Source organism: Oncorhynchus mykiss, chromosome 21, assembly GCF_013265735.2.
Source record: "Oncorhynchus mykiss isolate Arlee chromosome 21, USDA_OmykA_1.1, whole genome shotgun sequence".
Lineage (NCBI taxonomy): Eukaryota > Metazoa > Chordata > Actinopteri > Salmoniformes > Salmonidae > Oncorhynchus > Oncorhynchus mykiss.
This window is the reverse complement of record NC_048585.1, coordinates 11118906-11139473: the sequence shown is the minus strand read 5'-3', so window position 1 is coordinate 11139473 and position 20568 is coordinate 11118906. Positions and strand designations below refer to the sequence as shown.

Here is a 20568-nt window from a genome sequence, read left to right as displayed (position 1 = left end):
AGCTGTTTCTATTTACCCTCCTCCAGTAACCTAGACCTCACAGAGAATCTTTCAGAGGGATTTCACTGATCATTCTTTACATTTATGGTAAAGGAGGAAGAGAAAGTGGAGTGTGTGTGTGGTAATGAGTTACATTTGAGTTTGTGTGTGTGTGTGTGTGTGTGTGTGTGTGTGTGTGTGTGTGTGTGTGTGTGTGTGTGTGTGTGTGTGTGTGTGTGTGTGTGTGTGTGTGTGTGTGTGTGTGTGTGTGTGTGTGTGTGTGTGTGTGTGTGTGTGTGTGTGTGAGAGAGCTCTGCGATTCTGAGAATCAAAGTTTGGCTTTGGCAGAAGTGTGCCTGGTGTTCTGACTTGTGGAAGCATCCAAACCAGTGACATCAGCTATTCTGTAGAACGCCTGTTAATTTCCTGAGCGACTGTATCTGTGGAGTTAGCCAGGTCTCAGTCTGTTCCCTCAGCTAACAGGGTGTGTCTCTGACTGTCTCAACCATAACAATCCACACTGCAGCAGAGTGGCTAACATTAGCATGTGATGATGGGATAATACACTTATTTATGGTTGACTTATCTGTCCCTTAATGTCACTGAGTCATAGAGAATAGTGTCAATGTGACGCTGCCACGGCTATCATGAGCAGTCTTATTGAACGTAGTCAGACAGTTGTTAGAAACATGCAACAAATATTTTATTTAGAGTTTCATTGATACAATATGGCTTTACACGTGTAAACATGAAAACAAAAATCCCTTTTCCTGTTTATTATTGTACCTGATCAACACATTTCCTGGATTCCACACAACTGTGTTATTCCTGAAATCTAACCATGCATCAGTTCCTCTGAAATGGAAATATACAGGCATCATACAGGACACATGTTGTAGTAATTCAGACACCTTCCAGAGAACTTCCCTTCTTACTGTAAGAGCCTCATCCATCTGGTCTGTGCGGGAGGGTTGAGCAACAGGCAGAGAGGGCAGAAATATAAATCTGTCAAATGAATGCTTAACCGATGACTATTGTCACCAGACCCATTGTTCATCAGAATCTGATGTATTTTCATAGATTCTCATGTATTGGAATATTGAGTGATCAACATTTAAAGTGTAATTTCAAACAGTCCCGAACTCTGACACAGTCCCCGAACTCTGACACAGTCCCCGCTCACTGACACAGTCCCCGCTCACTGACACAGTCCCCGCTCACTGACACACAGTCCCCGCTCTCTGAGTACTAGTGGAATATGGAGTGTTGAGTGAAAACTTGGGAGCCTTGACCTGCTCCCCCTCTTTCTTCACCTCCCTTCACCTCGGTCTCTTCCTCCATCACTTGTCCTGGAAGCCCATCAGGATCAGAGTCTGTTTCAGAGCCGTCTCCTCCACAAACCTGGCATCCACATTCTCCTGCTCCTCAAAAGGGTTCAGAGCTGCAGCACCGAATAGACACACCATCAGACACCCACACACAGTACACACACAGTACACACACAGTTTGGTTTGGCTGTTTAATAAGCTAGTTTCACTTGTAGAGACAAAAGAAGCATTCTCTGAATAAATACCTCGGTCTTCCACATCCAACAGAATTTTGGTCAGGAAGGTGAGAGGCAGGAACTCAGGCCTGAAGCCAGGCTCGTCTCTCTCCATGAACATAGAACCCTGGAACAACAGACAAACCATCTAACTAATCAAGTCCAGCAGTATTTACTTCCTGCTCTTGGTGATCTTGAATTGGTGATTGTACAGTTGATTAGTCGAAGCTGAATAAGACAGTGTTACTTTGGTTTTGGCGTGTTTCTCCAGCAGGCCTCTGACATAGTCTCTGGAGATACAGGCTGAACTGATGGGGTGATCCCACAGGTGACAGATCCTCTGCTCCATGGACTGGAAACAACAACAACAGTTATCTAGTTACCCCATGTCCTCGATCACCAGGCCTTCAACAGAAGTTTGTGTAAAACCAAACCTGTGTAAAACCTATCGTGTTGACTGGTAAATGAGTCGCTATTCGCTATGGGCCCGATTCCGACTTAGGGAACGACGCCTTTCCTACACACTTCTCGGTAGTCGGTTTTCAGACTTACCTTATGCAGGTGCGTAACGGGCATTGCAGGCGTTTCCCTTGCGCATGTAATTCAACCAATGAAAACCCTCCCACTTGCTGGCCAACAGATTTTCTCGTAGAGTTTTCATTCAATATGGGTTTCAGTCCATTTCTCTAAAGCCAATATGGGTTTCAGTTCATTTCTCTTAAAGCCAATATGGTTTTCAGTCCATTTCTCTTAAAGCCAATATGGTTTTCAGTCCATTTCTCTTAAAGCCAATATGGTTTTCAGTCCATTCTCTTAAAGCCAATATGGTTTTCAGTACATTTCTCTTAAAGCCAATATGGTTTTCAGTCCATTCTCTTAAAGCCAATATGGATTTCAGTACATTTCTCTTAAAGCCAATATGGTTTTCAGTCCATTTCTCTTAAAGCCAATATAGTTTTCAGTCCATTCTCTTAAAGCCAATATGGGTTTCAGTACATTTCTCTTAAAGCCAATATGGTTCAGTTCATTTCTCTTAAAGCCAATATAGTTTTCAGTCCATTCTCTTAAAGCCAATATGGTTTTCAGTCCATTCTCTTAAAGCCAATATGGATTTCAGTACATTTCTCTTAAAGCCAATATGGTTTTCAGTCCATTTCTCTTAAAGCCAATATAGTTTTCAGTCCATTCTCTTAAAGCCAATATGGGTTTCAGTACATTTCTCTTAAAGCCAATATGGTTCAGTTCATTTCTCTTAAAGCCAATATAGTTTTCAGTCCATTCTCTTAAAGCCAATATGGTTTTCAGTACATTTCTCTTAAAGCCGGGTGTACACTAAACGACTTTCAAAATCCTAACATCACTAAACCTCACATTGAACCACCACCTTTCCTGTTGTTTTGTTGTTGTCTTGCCAACCTAGTGGTGCACACTAAATGATGTGATTAAATTTAACGTAGCTACAACGAGCTGTGGCTCAAAGCAGCCTCAAACGTTGTCAGTCAGACATTCACTCTTGCCATACAGAGTTGAAATATCAAGCCAACATTTTTTGAATTGAATAACATTGCTTGTGAGCTTCAGAGCTGTAACGATTTCAAACCAACTTGGAGGCGCACTTTGGCTTTGAAGGCAAGTACAAACACATACTAGTAGTAGTCACCGCTCCTTCTGGAGACTCTACACATCCTGCGGAACAATGTCATCTCACTGGCTTCTTCTGGGGATTGTGTCTCCGATCTCAAAAACCTGTCTGGGACAGCTAAATCAGGGCCAAAATAATGTAGTGTACACCCGGCTTAAGCCATCCCTTTAAATACGGTGTACCCTTAATTATAATGTTGTTGACAGACTAGAATAGTTGGAGAGAACCGGGTTCAGACAATAGGGATCAATGAAAGAAAGACATCCATACATCTTCGTCTCCGTTTCAACTGGTAGATTTTTTTTTTAAATACTCTGATTTGTTAGATTATTTAGGCACATTTTAGTCTTAGGAAAGTATGTATGAATCGTAAACCAACCGGTTTGGAGAGCCTCAAAATATATGTATGAATTAAAAAATACAGTGGTTTGATTCAATGTATGAAATATTGGAAGGTGGAAAAAGTGTAAAATAGGGGTTGAACTTCCCTGATTCTCACAACGGTCCAGTCGTGGTGAACCGTGAGTCTACCCTGATTCTCACAACGGGTCCAGTCGTGGTGAACCGTGAGTCTACCCTGATTCTCACAACGGTCCAGTTGTGGTGAACCGTGAGTCTACCCTGATTCTCACACCGGGTCCAGTCGTGGTGAACCGTGAGTCTACCCTGATTCTCACAACGGGTCCATTCGTGGTGAACCGTGAGTCTACCCTGATTCTCACACCGGGTCCAGTCGTGGTGAACCGTGAGTCTACCCTGATTCTCACAACGGGTCCAGTCGTGGTGAACCGTGAGTCTAGCCTGTTTCTCACAACGGGTCCAGTCTTGGTGAACCGTGAGTCTACCCTGATTCTCACACCGGGTCCAGTCGTGGTGAACCGTGAGTCTACCCTGATTCTCACACCGGGTCCAGTCGTGGTGAACCGTGAGTCTAGCCTGATTCTCACACCGGGTCCAGTCGTGGTGAACCGTGAGTCAGGCTCCAGGTTTAACCTGCTACGTTTGGTCTGAGTTCCATAATGATCTAATAGGCTACATGTCCAACATCATTGCACAACGTTAGTCTATATGATCCAGTAATGCTAGCGACCTTCAGGAACAACGACACTGACGTGACAGTGGAAAGGAAAGGTCAACAGAATGGAATGACGCTAAATGGAAGGTACAAATGGAAGAAAACTAACACTTCTAAATGTATGTGGGTATTACTGATGGTGGCTCCTGATAGTGCCTAATATTTAACATGATACAAACTGTCAAATAAACCGGTGAAAAGCCCAGGCATATAATTCAAACATGTTAAACTGCATACATCAAGTCGGCAGGTACAGACGCCTGCAGCCTGGATCTCCACGTTTCATCCACGCAAATTATGAGGGCATACAATTAAAATGTTGAATAACGGCTCAGCTATTTATAGCCTATTTCACTGTCCCACTGGAGACCAGTAGGTTCATTAGACCTTATTCATGGTTTCATCGTGCGTGAAAGGTGGTGGAATTATGAGGGAATTAAACCGAGGTCAGAATACGAAGTATCTGTAGACACCTCCGCCACACTCTGATCTCCACCCCAAACAAAACTGAGGTCAGAATATGCAGAGAGAGAAGTGCATCTAAAGGGAATTACATTCCATTTCCGCTCGCTTAACTCGGGACGGAATCCCCACTATGAATATGAGAATGAAGAGCAGAAGGAATGAGTGTGTTTCTCTGTTGTACCTTCTTCACTTCCCCTCTGGGCTGCAACAACAGTCCAAGAATCATCTGATTGGCTAAAAAAATAATCACATTCCACTGCTTAGACAGCTGGAAGTACCAAACAACAGCAACTACAAGATGCAATTAACACCTTTGAGAGAAATGTAACTTTACCTCTGGTAGTCTCTTCAGAATGCTGAACTTCAGCTCCTCGTTGGCATCACTGTTGTCTAGATCTACACAAGAGGAAAAATAGACTGTTTTTTAATTAACTTAATTAAAATCATTGAAACCTTTCATCTTCAGTAATACTGTTTCTATTGTCCCAGGAGGACTTTCTGGGTGTGTGAAAAACACCAAGGTCAAGTCCATATCAAACATTATCTGCCATCTCTAACTACTACATTATTCAAAACACCAAGGTCAAGTCCATATCAAACATTATCAACCATCTCTGACTACTACATTATTCAAAACACCAAGGTCAAGTCCATATCAAACATTATCAACCATCTCTGACTACTACATTATTCAAAACACCAAGGTCAAGTCCATATCAAACATTATCAACCATCTCTAACTACTACATTATTCAAAACACGTTAAGAGCAAATACACCAATTCATTTAGCCACTTTCTTACACAGAACTTATTATCTGACATTTTCCTTATCACCGTCTAGATGAAATACTGAAAACAATCATGTTTTGTACTTTGCTTTCATCTTCAGAGATTGTTTTGTTTGTCCCCTGGGGAAGAGCTGTGATATAAACTGTACAGAAACTGGCCAAGCATGAAACACTTTCTAGTATTGCCTTCTGATTGTTACCAGGTACAAAAAGAGTCCGTGTGGTAACAGGAACACTAACATCCCACTGTTTGGGTATTGTAACATCTTAACACAAGACTGTATTGTAATGGGATATCTTAAAAGATTGAGATGTCAATGCAAGTATTGAGAAACCTGTCCAAGCATGAAAGGGTATCGAGGGCTGTATGCATTGCACCATTCTTCCTACTAGGTACTGACTGTCTGTCTGGGAGGGTTTGTACGAGTTGACCTTTGTATTACAAGAGTGTAAGTCAAGACATTTAGATTCTCTCAAGCAAACTGTTTGGGTATAGCAATAACACTTCAATGTCTTTGTAAAGAAACAACTACAGATATGAAGATATGAATGCAATTATTGTTGCAATTCAAACTGGATGAGGGATGAGGGCATGTTTAGTCTGAGCTTGTATCTAACAGGGATAAAACCCTGCAGGACTGTGGGTGGGAGTGGTACTGGCACGTGGGCTTCTAGCTCTTACATTCCATGATCATTGTCTTGGCAAACACTACACTGTGCAACATCTACACAACACAGTCCCTCTCTCCAGTCCTTCAATCCAGTCCCTCACTCCAGTCCCTCTCTCCAGTCCCTCGCTCCAGTCCCTCGCTCCAGTCCCTCAATCCCTCGCTCCAGTCCCTCTCTCCCTCTCTCCAGTCCCTCGCTCCAGTCCCTCGCTCCAGTCCTTCAATCCAGTCCCTCGCTCCAGTCCCTCGCTCCAGTCCCTCGCTCCAGTCCCTCTCTCCAGTCCCTCAATCCCTCGCTCTAGTCCCTCTCTCCAGTCCCTCGCTCCAGTCCCTCAATCCCTCGCTCCAGTCCCTCGCTCCAGTCCCTCGCTCCAGTCCCTCACTCCAGTCCCTCACTCCAGTCCCTCACTCCCTCCCTCGCTCTAGTCCCTCTCTCCAGTCCCTCGTTCCAGTCCCTCACTCTAGTCCCTCACTCCAACTACAGTACCAGCCAATCAGTTGTGTTGTGACAAGGTAGAGGTGGTATACAGAAGATAGCCCTATTTGGTAAAAGTACAAATCCATAGTATGTCAAGAACAGTTCAAATAAGCAAAGAGAAACGAGAGTCCATCATTACTTTAAGACATGAAGGTCAGTCAATCCGGGAGATTTAATGAACTTTTAATGTTTCTTCAAGTGCAGTCGCAAAAACTATTAAGCACTATGATGAAACAACAGTGTCTAAAACGAGAGAGCACATGTTCTATGCCAGGCTAAATCATGCCTCATTAGCTCCTTATGACTGCCTCATCAACCCTGCCAGGAAATGTATAAACTTGGTCTCCACTATAAAAAGCATCTAAACATTATCTCCCATTTCTTATAGAGTCATTTGGTTTTCAACAGCAGACATTTGTATAAAACTTGCTGTCAGTCTCTCCTTCGTTTTCTTAATTATCTTTTCTCTACCTTCTTATATAAAGTGAATGGTTCCGAACTAGACAGACAACAAATTGAGCTGGTTGTCATAGCAACATACACAACTTTTTTTCCCAGTTGACTAGCTAAATCGACACTTTGTTGCCAAAACTAAAATGGATGAGTGGAAGGAACATTTAGCTGTTTTGATCTTTTCAGATTTGGGCGACACTGCATTGAATGACCCAGAGAAAAGCCGAGTTAAGAATACAACCTGCGATGTGCGTTGTTGCTTCGAGGGCTGACTAGCAGAGAGGGCCGACTAGCAGAGAGGGCCGACTAGCAGAGAGGGCCGACTAGCAGAGAGGGCCGACTAGCAGAGAGGGCCGACTAGCAGAGAGGGCCGACTAGCAGAGAGGGCCGACTAGCAGAGAGGGCCGACTAGCAGAGAGGGCCGACTAGCAGAGAGGGCCGACTAGCAGAGAGGGCTGACTAGCAGAGAGGGCTGACTAGCAGAGAAGGAAAAAAAAGTTGTTGACTTCATCAAAACTGTCACTAAGGAAGAGTTTAGCATCCTTCCATTTCAACGTCATAGATTTAGCCGGTGGTCATTTGTGACAGAGACACCGGCTGGAATGCGGTTTTAACCAATCAGCATTCAGGACTAGACCCACCTGTTGTATAAACTTTGATGAACATGTACTTCATAGTATGTGTGTGTGTGTACTGTATCTTTATAACTTTGTAATGTCACCTTCACACTGAACTCCCAAGACCTATAACTCAAAGGTGTTTTGACAGTTACAGTGACCATGATAAATCAATGAACAGAGTGGAGTTATATTTTGTGACTGAGCTATTGCTGTTAGTGTCCTCTGTTAGATTAGATTGACCTCTAGGTGTATGTCCCAAATGCCACACTATTCCTTATATAGTGCACTACTTTTGACCAGAACCCACTTTCGACACAGTTACAGTATTAATCTGTATTGAAGCATGGAGGAGGCAGACACGGTTACAGTATTAATCTGTATTGAAGCATGGAGGAGGCAGACACGGTTACAGCATTAATCTGTATTGAAGCATGGAGGAGGCAGACACGGTTACAGTATTAATCTGTATTGAAGCATGGAGGAGGCAGACACGGTTACTCTGTAAGTAAGACAATAATGAATCTAAGAGGTTCCAGCTTACTGTGGAAAAGTACAGACCTGTATTGCCAGCTCTCTGACTCAGTGTTCATGAGGACACACCTTCCTGTAGTAATTACTGAGAAATGACATTATGGCACAATAGCTGAATCATGCCATCTGATAAATTGTGTGTGTGTGTGTATATACAAGGTATATGCACGTATTGTGTGTCTATAGCCCTGCGTGTGTGTGTGTGCGTACGTGCGTGCGTGTAATGCAGCGTGAACCTGTCATGAGTCGTGAGACGAAGGGCTCGGTGAGCTGCAGCACACCATGGTCAACGTACTGCAGGAAGGTGTGTCTGGGGAGACAGCGAACGCCCAACACGGACAGTAGAGTGTGATACCCTGCAGACACACAGCAACACCACGTCAGATGCCATTTGCTTGAATATGTATTTAATATTGTAGAAGCAGGCTCTCTATAAGAGAGAAGCAGGCTCTCTATAAGAGAGAAGCAGGCTCTCTATAAGAGAGAAGCAGGCTCTCTATAAGAGAGAAGCAGGCTCTCTATAAGAGAGAAGCAGGCTCTCTATAAGAGAGAAGCAGGCTCTCTATAAGCTCTGTTGAAGTGCTTTGTTATTTTGAGACACTGGACAGGGAGGTTCAAATAAGTTTAACGCCTTGGTTATTTGGAGAAGTTTGAACAAGGTAAAATACATGAATAAACAGTGTTATTTTGAGAAGATTAAACGGGGTTCTTCTTACCAGGAGGGAGGGGGAGACACAGAGTCTTTGTAGCCTCCAGTATCCGACACATCACGTGAAACACGGCCCACTCTGCTGAACTCCCCCGTTGCTTTCTACAGCAGAGAGGATAGTAAACATCAATGGGACAGGACTTGCATACACACTGTAGACACACACACACACACACACACACAAACTAAACACACACTAACACAAACTAAACACACTAACACAAACTAAACACACACACTAACACAAAATAAATACACACACTAACACAAACTAAACACACACTAACACAAACTAAACACACTAACAAAATAAACACACACTAACACAAACTAAACACACACACTAACACAAACTAAACATACACACACACTAACACAAACTAAACATACACACACACACAGGGAGCAACTTACAAGCACAGCACCAGAGGGCCTAGTTTGTACTTCAGCCACACAGACTCCAGCATGCGTCTGATCAGCTCCAGCTACACACACACACACACACACACACCAAACACACACACACACATACCAAACACCCACACACCAAACACACCCACAAACCAAACACACACATCAAACACCCACACACCAAAAACCCACACACACCCACACACCAAACACACACACACACACATACCAAACACCCACACACACACCCACACACACACACACACACACACACACACACAGAAAAGAGGTCAGGGATGAATGCTCTAAGAATTTAAACATCTGATTTACTCAAATGTTACATGATAAGACCACTATTAAAATGTTTCACATTCACTTCCTGTTTCCACAGTTTCACACCCTGTAACACTTCCTATTTTCTCTACTGAGCAACAAATTAATAGTAGTCCGTGCCAACACGTAGCAAGAGAAGCAGGTGTTACTATGATTTATTTATACACTGCCACTTTCACACACACACACACACACACACCGCTAGCCGACTAACACACACACACACACACACACCGCTAGCCGACTAACACACACACACACACACACACACCGCTAGCCGACTAACACACACACACCGCTAGCCAACTAACACACACACACCGCTAGCCAACTAACACACACACACACACCGCTAGCCAACTAACACACACTGTGACTGACCAAGCATGACCACTCACATCCTCTTCTCCTCTCTCTCTTACTGCAATAACAGGAAGAAACACTACCACATTTACATCCTGACACACACAATCTCACACTCACACACACTTTATGGAAAGGCTTGTGTCTTCCTGATATGGAGTGCACTACTTCCATGTGAGGTTCAGGGTTTTCTTCAGTCAGTGATATCTATGTACGATGTACCGTACAGAGCCTCTCTGACGTCATAACTGAGCTGTGAACAGTGGGAAGTAGATCTGTCATCCACAGGAGGAAGTACATGTATTGGAGGATAATGGTTATTGTCATTTCTCAACTACAATCTGTCTGTCTCAGGCCTTTCTTTGTGTAACCGCAAAAACAATGGAAACAGTGTTTGGGTCATGTAGAATAAGAACACACACCAGCTTGGCCACGTAGTTCACCACCAGCACGTCGATCTTCTTCTTCCCCAGACGAGGCAGGTGTCTGTTGAGGTGCTCTCTCAGCTTGTCCACCATCTATAGGAAACACAACACTTCACATTGAAGGTGTCTGTCTGTCTGTGTGTGGTTCCCTTGATGTTCCCCTGTTCCTCTGTGTCCCTGTTCCTCTGTGTCCCTGTTCCTCTGTGTCCCTGTTCCTCTGTGTCCCTGTTCCCCTGCTCCTCTAACAGTGTCCTACATTTTTATGATCAGGAAGGAGAGTGGAGCAGGAGCCTACTGGGACTTACATACACACTGCAAGTAGGTACACACACACACACACAAACTGCAGGTTCACACAAACACACACACAATTGTAGGTACACACACACACACACACACACACACACACACACACAATTGTAGGTACACACACACACACACACACACAAACTGCAGGTTCACACAAACACACACACAATTGTAGGTACACACACACACACACACAATTGTAGGTACACACACACACACACAATTGTAGGTACATACACACACTGCAGATACATACACACACTGCAGATACACACTCCTGGAGCAGGAGAGACCTATCTGACCTGCAGGTGGAATAGCCTGCTGGAAGCAGAGCTGACGAGTCTAAGAATAGTTACCCTGCTGGTTGATGCTGAGAGGACCACAGCTAGACTACCCTAGTGTTTTACAACTGGGGATAGGTAGAATAGTTACCCTGCTGGTTGATGCTGAGAGGACCACAGCTAGACTACCCTAGTGTTTTACAACTGGGGATAGGTAGAATAGTTACCCTGCTGGTTGATGCTGAGAGGACCACAGCTAGACTACCCTAGTGTTTTACAACTGGGGATAGGTAGAATAGTTACCCTGCTGGTTGATGCTGAGAGGACCCCAGCTAGACTACCCTAGTGTTTTACAACTGGGGATAGGTAGAATAGTTACCCTGCTGGTTGATGCTGAGAGGACCACAGCTAGACTACCCTAGTGTTTTACAACTGGGGATAGGTAGAATAGTTACCCTGCTGGTTGATGCTGAGAGGACCCCAGCTAGACTACCCTAGTGTTTTACAACTGGGGATAGGTAGAATAGTTACCCTGCTGGTTGATGCTGAGAGGACCACAGCTAGACTACCCTAGTGTTTTACAACTGGGGATAGGTAGAATAGTTACCCTGCTGGTTGATGCTGAGAGGACCACAGCTAGACTACCCTAGTGTTTTACAACTGGGGATAGGTAGAATAGTTACCCTGCTGGTTGATGCTGAGAGGACCACAGCTAGACTACCCTAGTGTTTTACAACTGGGGATAGGTAGAATAGTTACCCTGCTGGTTGATGCTGAGAGGACCCCAGCTAGACTACCCTAGTGTTTTACAACTGGGGATAGGTAGAATAGTTACCCTGCTGGTTGATGCTGAGAGGACCACAGCTAGACTACCCTTGTGTTTTACAACTGGAGATAGGTAGAATAGTTACCCTGCTGGTTGATGCTGAGAGGACCACAGCTAGACTACCCTAGTGTTTTACAACTGGGGATAGGTAGAATAGTTACCCTGCTGGTTGATGCTGAGAGGACCACAGCTAGACTACCCTAGTGTTTTACAACTGGGGATAGGTAGAATAGTTACCCTGCTGGTTGATGCTGAGAGGACCCCAGCTAGACTACCCTAGTGTTTTACAACTGGGGATAGGTAGAATAGTTACCCTGCTGGTTGATGCTGAGAGGACCCCAGCTAGACTACCCTAGTGTTTTACAACTGGGGATAGGTAGAATAGTTACCCTGCTGGTTGATGCTGAGAGGACCCCAGCTAGACTACCCTAGTGTTTTACAACTGGGGATAGGTAGAATAGTTACCCTGCTGGTTGATGCTGAGAGGACCACAGCTAGACTACCCTAGTGTTTTACAACTGGGGATAGGTAGAATAGTTACCCTGCTGGTTGATGCTGAGAGGACCACAGCTAGACTACCCTAGTGTTTTACAACTGGGGATAGGTAGAATAGTTACCCTGCTGGTTGATGCTGAGAGGACCACAGCTAGACTACCCTAGTGTTTTACAACTGGGGATAGGTAGAATAGTTACCCTGCTGGTTGATGCTGAGAGGACCACAGCTAGACTACCCTAGTGTTTTACAACTGGGGATAGGTAGAATAGTTACCCTGCTGGTTGATGCTGAGAGGACCACAGCTAGACTACCCTAGTGTTTTACAACTGGGGATAGGTAGAATAGTTACCCTGCTGGTTGATGCTGAGAGGACCACAGCTAGACTACCCTAGTGTTTTACAACTGGGGATAGGTAGAATAGTTACCCTGCTGGTTGATGCTGAGAGGACCCCAGCTAGACTACCCTAGTGTTTTACAACTGGGGATAGGTAGAATAGTTACCCTGCTGGTTGATGCTGAGAGGACCACAGCTAGACTACCCTAGTGTTTTACAACTGGGGATAGGTAGAATAGTTACCCTGCTGGTTGATGCTGAGAGGACCACAGCTAGACTACCCTAGTGTTTTACAACTGGGGATAGGTAGAATAGTTACCCTGCTGGTTGATGCTGAGAGGACCACAGCTAGACTACCCTAGTGTTTTACAACTGGGGATAGGTAGAATAGTTACCCTGCTGGTTGATGCTGAGAGGACCACAGCTAGACTACCCTAGTGTTTTACAACTGGGGATAGGTAGAATAGTTACCCTGCTGGTTGATGCTGAGAGGACCACAGCTAGACTACCCTAGTGTTTTACAACTGGGGATAGGTAGAATAGTTACCCTGCTGGTTGATGCTGAGAGGACCACAGCTAGACTACCCTAGTGTTTTACAACTGGGGATAGGTAGAATAGTTACCCTGCTGGTTGATGCTGAGAGGACCACAGCTAGACTACCCTAGTGTTTTACAACTGGGGATAGGTAGAATAGTTACCCTGCTGGTTGATGCTGAGAGGACCACAGCTAGACTACCCTAGTGTTTTACAACTGGGGATAGGTAGAATAGTTACCCTGCTGGTTGATGCTGAGAGGACCACAGCTAGACTACCCTAGTGTTTTACAACTGGGGATAGGTAGAATAGTTACCCTGCTGGTTGATGCTGAGAGGACCACAGCTAGACTACCCTAGTGTTTTACAACTGGGGATAGGTAGAATAGTTACCCTGCTGAAACGCTAACGTCTCTTAAATCTCAGGGACAGCAATTTCAGGATGGAAATAGTTGCTGCTGTAAGGCTAAAAACTCCTGGGAATAGACTGCAATGTCAGGATCGAAAAGGGACAACTATTTTTATCATGCGTGTTGTGTGTTGTCAGCTAACTGCTTGCCCTGATGAACCTTGGTCTTGGTAAGCTGGACAAGCCTGCAATCCAACCCAGCACTAAAACAGTGCTGACACTGATCTAAGATCAGTTTAACATTTCCCCCCCTAATGGTTAAGATTGGGATCTGGGGAGGTTAAACTGATCCTAGATATGTCTGTGCCCGAGGGCACCTTCCACCCAGAGTATCATGGCTGCTGCATCTTGTGACTCACCAGGCCTATGAGCGCCCTCTGCTGGCTATCCTCCTCCTGGAACAACGGAACCACTTTCTGGTCTGCAGAGGAACACCATAACACAGTGGATTTAGACTTTTCATTACATCTCATAGAGTTGGACATAAGGCAAAACAAACAGTCATGAGTCAGGACGAGGAAGAGGATTGCCTAATGATTTAAGAGAGATGAGTAAGTAGGGTTGCACATTTTGGGGAATATTCAGAGGTGGAAAGTTTCTGTGGGAATTAACAGAAATATATGAGAATTAACGGGAATATATGGGAATTAATATTAATACCATTTAAATGTAGATGTTTTTTGTATTGGTTATATTTACCATATCATATGGAGACAGAAACCTTTTACCTTGTCATATGTAGACATAAATCAAATGATTAAATCCTTCCAATAGAAATACAAAAAAATATTTAGTACGAATTGAACTTTAATTAAATGAGTTGACACTTCAAATGGGATGATTTCATTGAACAACCAAAGAAAGGGAATACTGAATGATCCCCAATGATCCATCGCATCTCCCAAAAACGTTTTCAACATAAATCTGTAAAATGATAGTCTAGAAACTAAAGCTTTGGTTGTCTTCCTCTCAGGCTTCCATGTCTTCTCCCTGGACCTCCTCAATGTCCACCTCATGAACATCAGACTCTCAGGCGTCCATGTCTTCTCCCTGGACCTCCTCAATGTCCACCTCTTGAACGTCAGACTCTCAAGCGTCCATGTCTTCTCCCTGGACCTCCTCAATGTCCACCTCTTGAACATCAGACTCTCAGGCTTCCATGTCTTCTCCCTGGACCTCCTCAATGTCCACCTCATGAACATCAGACTCTGAGACCTCATCTTCACTGTCACTTTCCAACCTTGTTGAGGCTCGTTGTCAGGCTCAAAAGCCTCATATTTGCCCGGGTGGCCACCAATATTTTGGGGGGTGGGATTTGGAGGACGATGGAGGCAACAGGGGAAAGAGCCTCAGATCCACAAAGTCCTTTCCATCAGGTGGCTGATTAGATATGTCGTCACGACTACCATACTGCATCTCCATCCCAAAGCCCTTGCTTGGAAGTGTACTTCGCCAGACTGCCAAGAACCTTGCCCTCATCCAGGCCAAGGTGGCGAGACACGGTAGTGATGACACCATAGGCCTTGTTGATCTCTGCACCAGACAGGATGCTCTTGCCAGCATACTTGGGGTCCAACATGTAAGCTGCGGCGTGTATGGGCTTCAGGCAGAAGTCTTCACACTTTTTGGTGTATTTCAGAACTGCAGTTTCCTCTGATTGGAGCAACAGTGAAGTGGGCAGGGCAGTATGGATTTATTCTCTTACATCTGCAAGCAGAGTCTGAACATCAGACAGGATGGCATTGTCTCCCTCAATGGCTACTGCTATAGGTTTCAGGCTGCTTACCACTCTCTCCCAAACTACATCATCCATGAGGATCCTCTTGATGGGGCTGTCCATATCGGCAGACTGTGATATGGCCATTTCTTGGAGAGACTCCTTCCCCTCCAGGAGACTGCCAAACATGATGACAACACCACCCCAAAGGGTGTTGCTGGGCAGCTTCAATGTGGTTCCCTTATTCTTCTCACAGACCTTCTGTGGTCCAAGGTCATTGATGACTGCCTTCAGCTCATCTGCAATGTAGAGTCTGGTGTGTCTGTTGTCCCTTGTGTCTGTGCTCTTGTAGAATACTGGTTGAGGGGTGGAGATGATGTAGTTAATTATTCCTTGGCCACGAACATTTGACCACCAATCAGAGATGATTGCAATACAGTCTGCTTTCTCTACGATTTGCTTGACCTTCACTTGAACTCTGTTGAACTCTGCATCCAGCAAATTACAGAGGGACATCTCCATGGTCTTTTCACTACAGAGGGACATCTCCATGGTCTTTTCACTACAGAGGGACATCTCCATGGTCTTTTCACTACAGAGGGACATCTCCATGGTCTTTTCACTACAGAGGGACATCTCCATGGTCTTTTCACTACAGAGGGACATCTCCATGGTCTTTTCATTACAGAGGGACATCTCCATGGTCTTTTCATTACAGAGGGACATCTCCATGGTCTTTTCATTACAGAGGGACATCTCCATGGTCTTTTCATTACAGAGGGACATCTCCATGGTCTTTTCATTACAGAGGGACATCTCCATGGTCTTTTCATTACAGAGGGACATCTCCATGGTCTTTTCATTACATAGGGACATCTCCATGGTATTTTCATTACAGAGGGACATCTCCATGGTCTTTTCATTACAGAGGGACATCTCCATGGTCTTTTCATTACATAGGAACATCTCCATGGTCTTTTCATTACATAGGGACATCTCCATGGTCTTTTCACTACAGAGGGACATCTCCATGGTCCTTTCACTACAGAGGGACATCTCCATGGTCTTTTCACTCCAGAGGGACATCTCCATGGTCTTTTCATTACAGAGGGACATCTCCATGGATAAACTGAAACAATACAGTCAGAGAAGATGACAAGGACAATGAAGGGGGGAGAGGAAAAAGTCAACTTGCAGAGGGTCGTTTCTGTGAGTCGGGATATTGGTGTGGAGAATGATGAATGGTGGTCAGTATGGGAGAGAGTGTGTACGGGTGAGAGACAGACAGAGAGACAGAGAGAGAGTGAGACAGAGCAAGAGCGAGAGAGCAGTGTGTGTGTGACAGAGAGTGAGGTTGTGTATTGTCCGTGCGTGGCCCATGTGAGGTTGAGGTAGAGCGATGTCCAATCTCGTGGTTGAGCAACATTTGGACTAGGGTCAGGAAGCAGTGAAGGAGAGGAGAAAAAAGACAGGGAGAAAGAAGGAAAGCAAGTGAGAGAGACACCCTTCTCCTCCCATTCTTATATAACCATGTGGCATTCTTCCCCTCTTTTCTCTCTCTCTCCCTGAATGATAAATCATCAACAACTGTGGGCTCCGAGAGCGATGTTCTCCAGTGGACTCAAGTATGTGACCCTGAAACTCAAGTTGGGGGATTTCTTTAACTGAAGCAGAATACATTTCCTATCTGTAGTCAAGGTTAAATGAGCTCACGTTAACTGACCTGCCAGCATCTTAATATACCAGTGTTATTCTAGGTATAATAATCACAATAACAGCTTCATAGCCAAAGGACCAATATCAAGGTCTAGAGAGGCAAGGTTTCTCACAATCCTAGAGACAAGGTTTCTCACAATCCTAGAGACAAGGTTTCTCACAATCCTAGAGACAAGGTTTCTCACAATCCTAGAGACAAGGTTTCTTACAATCCTAGAGAGACAAGGTTTCTCACAATCCTAGAGACAAGGTTTCTCACAATCCTAGAGACAAGGTTTCTTACAATCCTAGAGACAAGGTTTCTCACAATCCTAGAGACAAGGTTTCTTACAATCCTAGAGACAAGGTTTCTCACAATCCTAGAGACAAGGTTTCTCACAATCCTAGAGACAAGGTTTCTTACAATCCTAGAGACAAGGTTTCTCACAATCCTAGAGACAAGGTTTCTCACAATCCTAGAGACAAGGTTTCTTACAATCCTAGAGACAAGGTTTCTCACAATCCTAGAGACAAGGTTTCTCACAATCCTAGAGACAAGGTTTCTCACAATCCTAGAGACAAGGTTTCTCACAATCCTAGAGACAAGGTTTCTCACAATCCTAGAGACAAGGTTTCTTACAATCCTAGAGACAAGGTTTCTTACAATCCTAGAGACAAGGTTTCTCACAATCCTAGAGACAAGGTTTCTCACAATCCTAGAGAGACAAGGTTTCTCACAATCCTAGAGACAAGGTTTCTCACAATCCTAGAGAGACAAGGTTTCTCACAATCCTAGAGACAAGGTTTCTTACAATCCTAGAGAGACAAGGTTTCTCACAATCCTAGAGACAATGTTTCTCACAATCCTAGAGACAAGGTTTCTTACAATCCTAGAGAGACAAGGTTTCTCACAATCCTAGAGACAAGGTTTCTCACAATCCTAGAGACAAGGTTTCTCACAATCCTAGAGACAAGGTTTCTCACAATCCTAGAGACAAGGTTTCTCACAATCCTAGAGACAAGGTTTCTCACAATCCTAGAGACAAGGTTTCTCACAATCCTAGAGACAAGGTTTCTCACAATCCTAGAGACAAGGTTTCTCACAATCCTAGAGAGACAAGGTTTCTTACAATCCTAGAGACAAGGTTTCTCACAATCCTAGAGACAAGGTTTCTTACAATCCTAGAGAGACAAGGTTTCTCACAATCCTAGAGAGACAAGGTTTCTCACAATCCTAGAGACAAGGTTTCTCACAATCCTAGAGACAAGGTTTCTCACAATCCTAGAGACAAGGTTTCTTACAATCCTAGAGACAAGGTTTCTCACAATCCTAGAGACAAGGTTTCTCACAATCCTAGAGACAAGGTTTCTTACAATCCTTCTATTAATGGATAGTGGCTTTTAGAATGTGGCATCTTACCAAGATTCCAGCTGTCCACCATCGACAGAACTCTGAAAATAACAGAGGAAATATCAGATGATATGACTTACTTGACTTTTAAGTGGAAACTGTGTCTGTGTGTATACAGTATCTCTACGTGTCTGTGTGTATACAGTATCTCTACGTGTCTGTGTGTATACAGTATCTCTATGTGTCTGTGTGTTTGAGTGTTATTATCTATCAGTGTTATTGATCCCTGTGTTAATATCTATCAGTGTTATTGATCCCTGTGTTAATATCTATCAGTGTTATTGATCCCTGTGTTAATATCTATCAGTGTTATTGATCTCTGTGTTAATATCTATCAGTGTTATTGATCTCTGTGTTAATATCTATCAGTGTTATTGATCCCTGTGTTAATATCTATCAGTGTTATTGATCCCTGTGTTTTAATATCTATCAGTGTTATTGATCCCTGTGTGTTAATATCTATCAGTGTTATTGATCCCTGAGTGTTAATATATATCAGTGTTATTGATCCCTGTGTTAATATCTATCAGTGTTATTGATCCCTGTGTTAATATCTATCAGTGTTATTGATCCCTGTGTTAATATCTATCAGTGTTATTGATCCCTGAGTGTTAATATCTATCAGTGTTATTGATCCCTGAGTGTTAATATCTATCAATGTTATTGATCCCTGTGTTAATATCTATCAGTGTTATTGATCCCTGTGTTAATATCTATCAGTGTTATTGATCCCTGTGTTAATATCTATCAGTGTTATTGATCCCTGAGTGTTAATATCTATCAGTGTTATTGATCCCTGAGTGTTAATATCTATCAATGTTATTGATCCCTGTGTTAATATCTATCAGTGTTATTGATCCCTGTGTTAATATCTATCAGTGTTATTGATCCCTGTGTTAATATCTATCAGTGTTATTGATCCCTGTGTTAATATCTATCAGTGTCATTGATCCCTGTGTTAATATCTATCAATGTCCTTGATCCCAGTGAGTTTGTCTCTCTGTGCTTTCAATAGTCAAGTTCCCCCTGTACCCCACCAACACACTTCCTCCAACACACACAACATTCTGCAACACACAAGAGACCCTTCGCTCTTCGGTTCTCCACCTACTGTTTAGTGTTCTCCTCAATGTGACGTAGATAGTTAGAAGCCTTCTTGTTCTTTGACTTCTGAAACAGACAGAGGGAGGAACATGTTCTCTGACTTCTGGAACAGACAGAGGGAGGAACATGTTCTCTGACTCCTGAAACAGACAGAGGGAGAAACATGTTCTCTGACTCCTGGAACAGACAGAGGGAGGAACATGTTCTCTGACTTCTGGAACAGACAGACGGAGGAACGTGTTCTCTGACTTCTGAAACAGACAGAGGGAGGAACATGTTCTCTGACTTCTGGAACAGACAGAGGGAGGAACATGTTCTCTGACTTCTGAAACAGACAGAGGGAGGAACATGTTCTCTGACTCCTGAAACAGACAGAGGGAGAAACATGTTCTCTGACTCCTGGAACAGACAGAGGGAGGAACATGTTCTCTGACTTCTGAAACAGACAGAGGGAGGAACATGTTCTCTGACTTCTGAAACAGACAGAGGGAGGAACATGTTCTCTGACTTCTGGAACAGACAGAGGGAGGAACATGTTCTCTGACTTCTGAAACAGACAGAGGGAGGAACATGTTCTCTGACTCCTGAAACAGACAGAGGGAGAAACATGTTCTCTGACTCCTGGAACAGACAGAGGGAGGAACATGTTCTCTGACTTCTGAAACAGACAGAGGGAGGAACATGTTCTCTGACTTCTGAAACAGACAGAGGGAGGAACATGTTCTCTGACTTCTGGAACAGACAGAGGGAGAAACATGTTCTCTGACTTCTGAAACAGACAGAGGGAGGAACATGTTCTCTGACTTCTGAAACAGACAGAGGGAGGAACATGTTCTCTGACTTCTGGAACAGACAGAGGGAGAAACATGTTCTCTGACTTCTGAAACAGACAGAGGGAGGAACATGTTCTCTGACTTCTGAAACAGACAGAGGGAGGAACATGGTCTCTGACTTCTGGAACAGACAGA

General features: G+C 44.0%; 1 protein-coding gene across 2 annotated transcripts in view; it reads right to left on the bottom strand.

Moving 5' to 3' along the window:
• Positions 1-660: 660 nt before the first annotated feature.
• Positions 661-20568, bottom strand: part of LOC110531908 (gamma-secretase activating protein) — a 35634-nt gene continuing 15726 nt past the window's right edge. The window contains exons 21-31 of one of the 2 annotated variants that reach the window (XM_036956859.1): positions 19608-19666; positions 18506-18537; positions 14033-14094; positions 10482-10577; positions 9367-9437; positions 8960-9054; positions 8480-8599; positions 5039-5100; positions 1770-1874; positions 1553-1649; positions 661-1420 (exon numbers count right to left, since the gene is read on the bottom strand). In XM_036956859.1, coding sequence (XP_036812754.1) covers positions 1320-1420; positions 1553-1649; positions 1770-1874; positions 5039-5100; positions 8480-8599; positions 8960-9054; positions 9367-9437; positions 10482-10577; positions 14033-14094; positions 18506-18537; positions 19608-19666 — 900 coding nt within the window. In that variant the 3' untranslated portion in view covers positions 661-1319. The remainder of the gene's footprint in view (positions 1421-1552; positions 1650-1769; positions 1875-5038; positions 5101-8479; positions 8600-8959; positions 9055-9366; positions 9438-10481; positions 10578-14032; positions 14095-18505; positions 18538-19607; positions 19667-20568) is intronic. The other variant, XR_005038527.1, reaches the window with a different exon arrangement.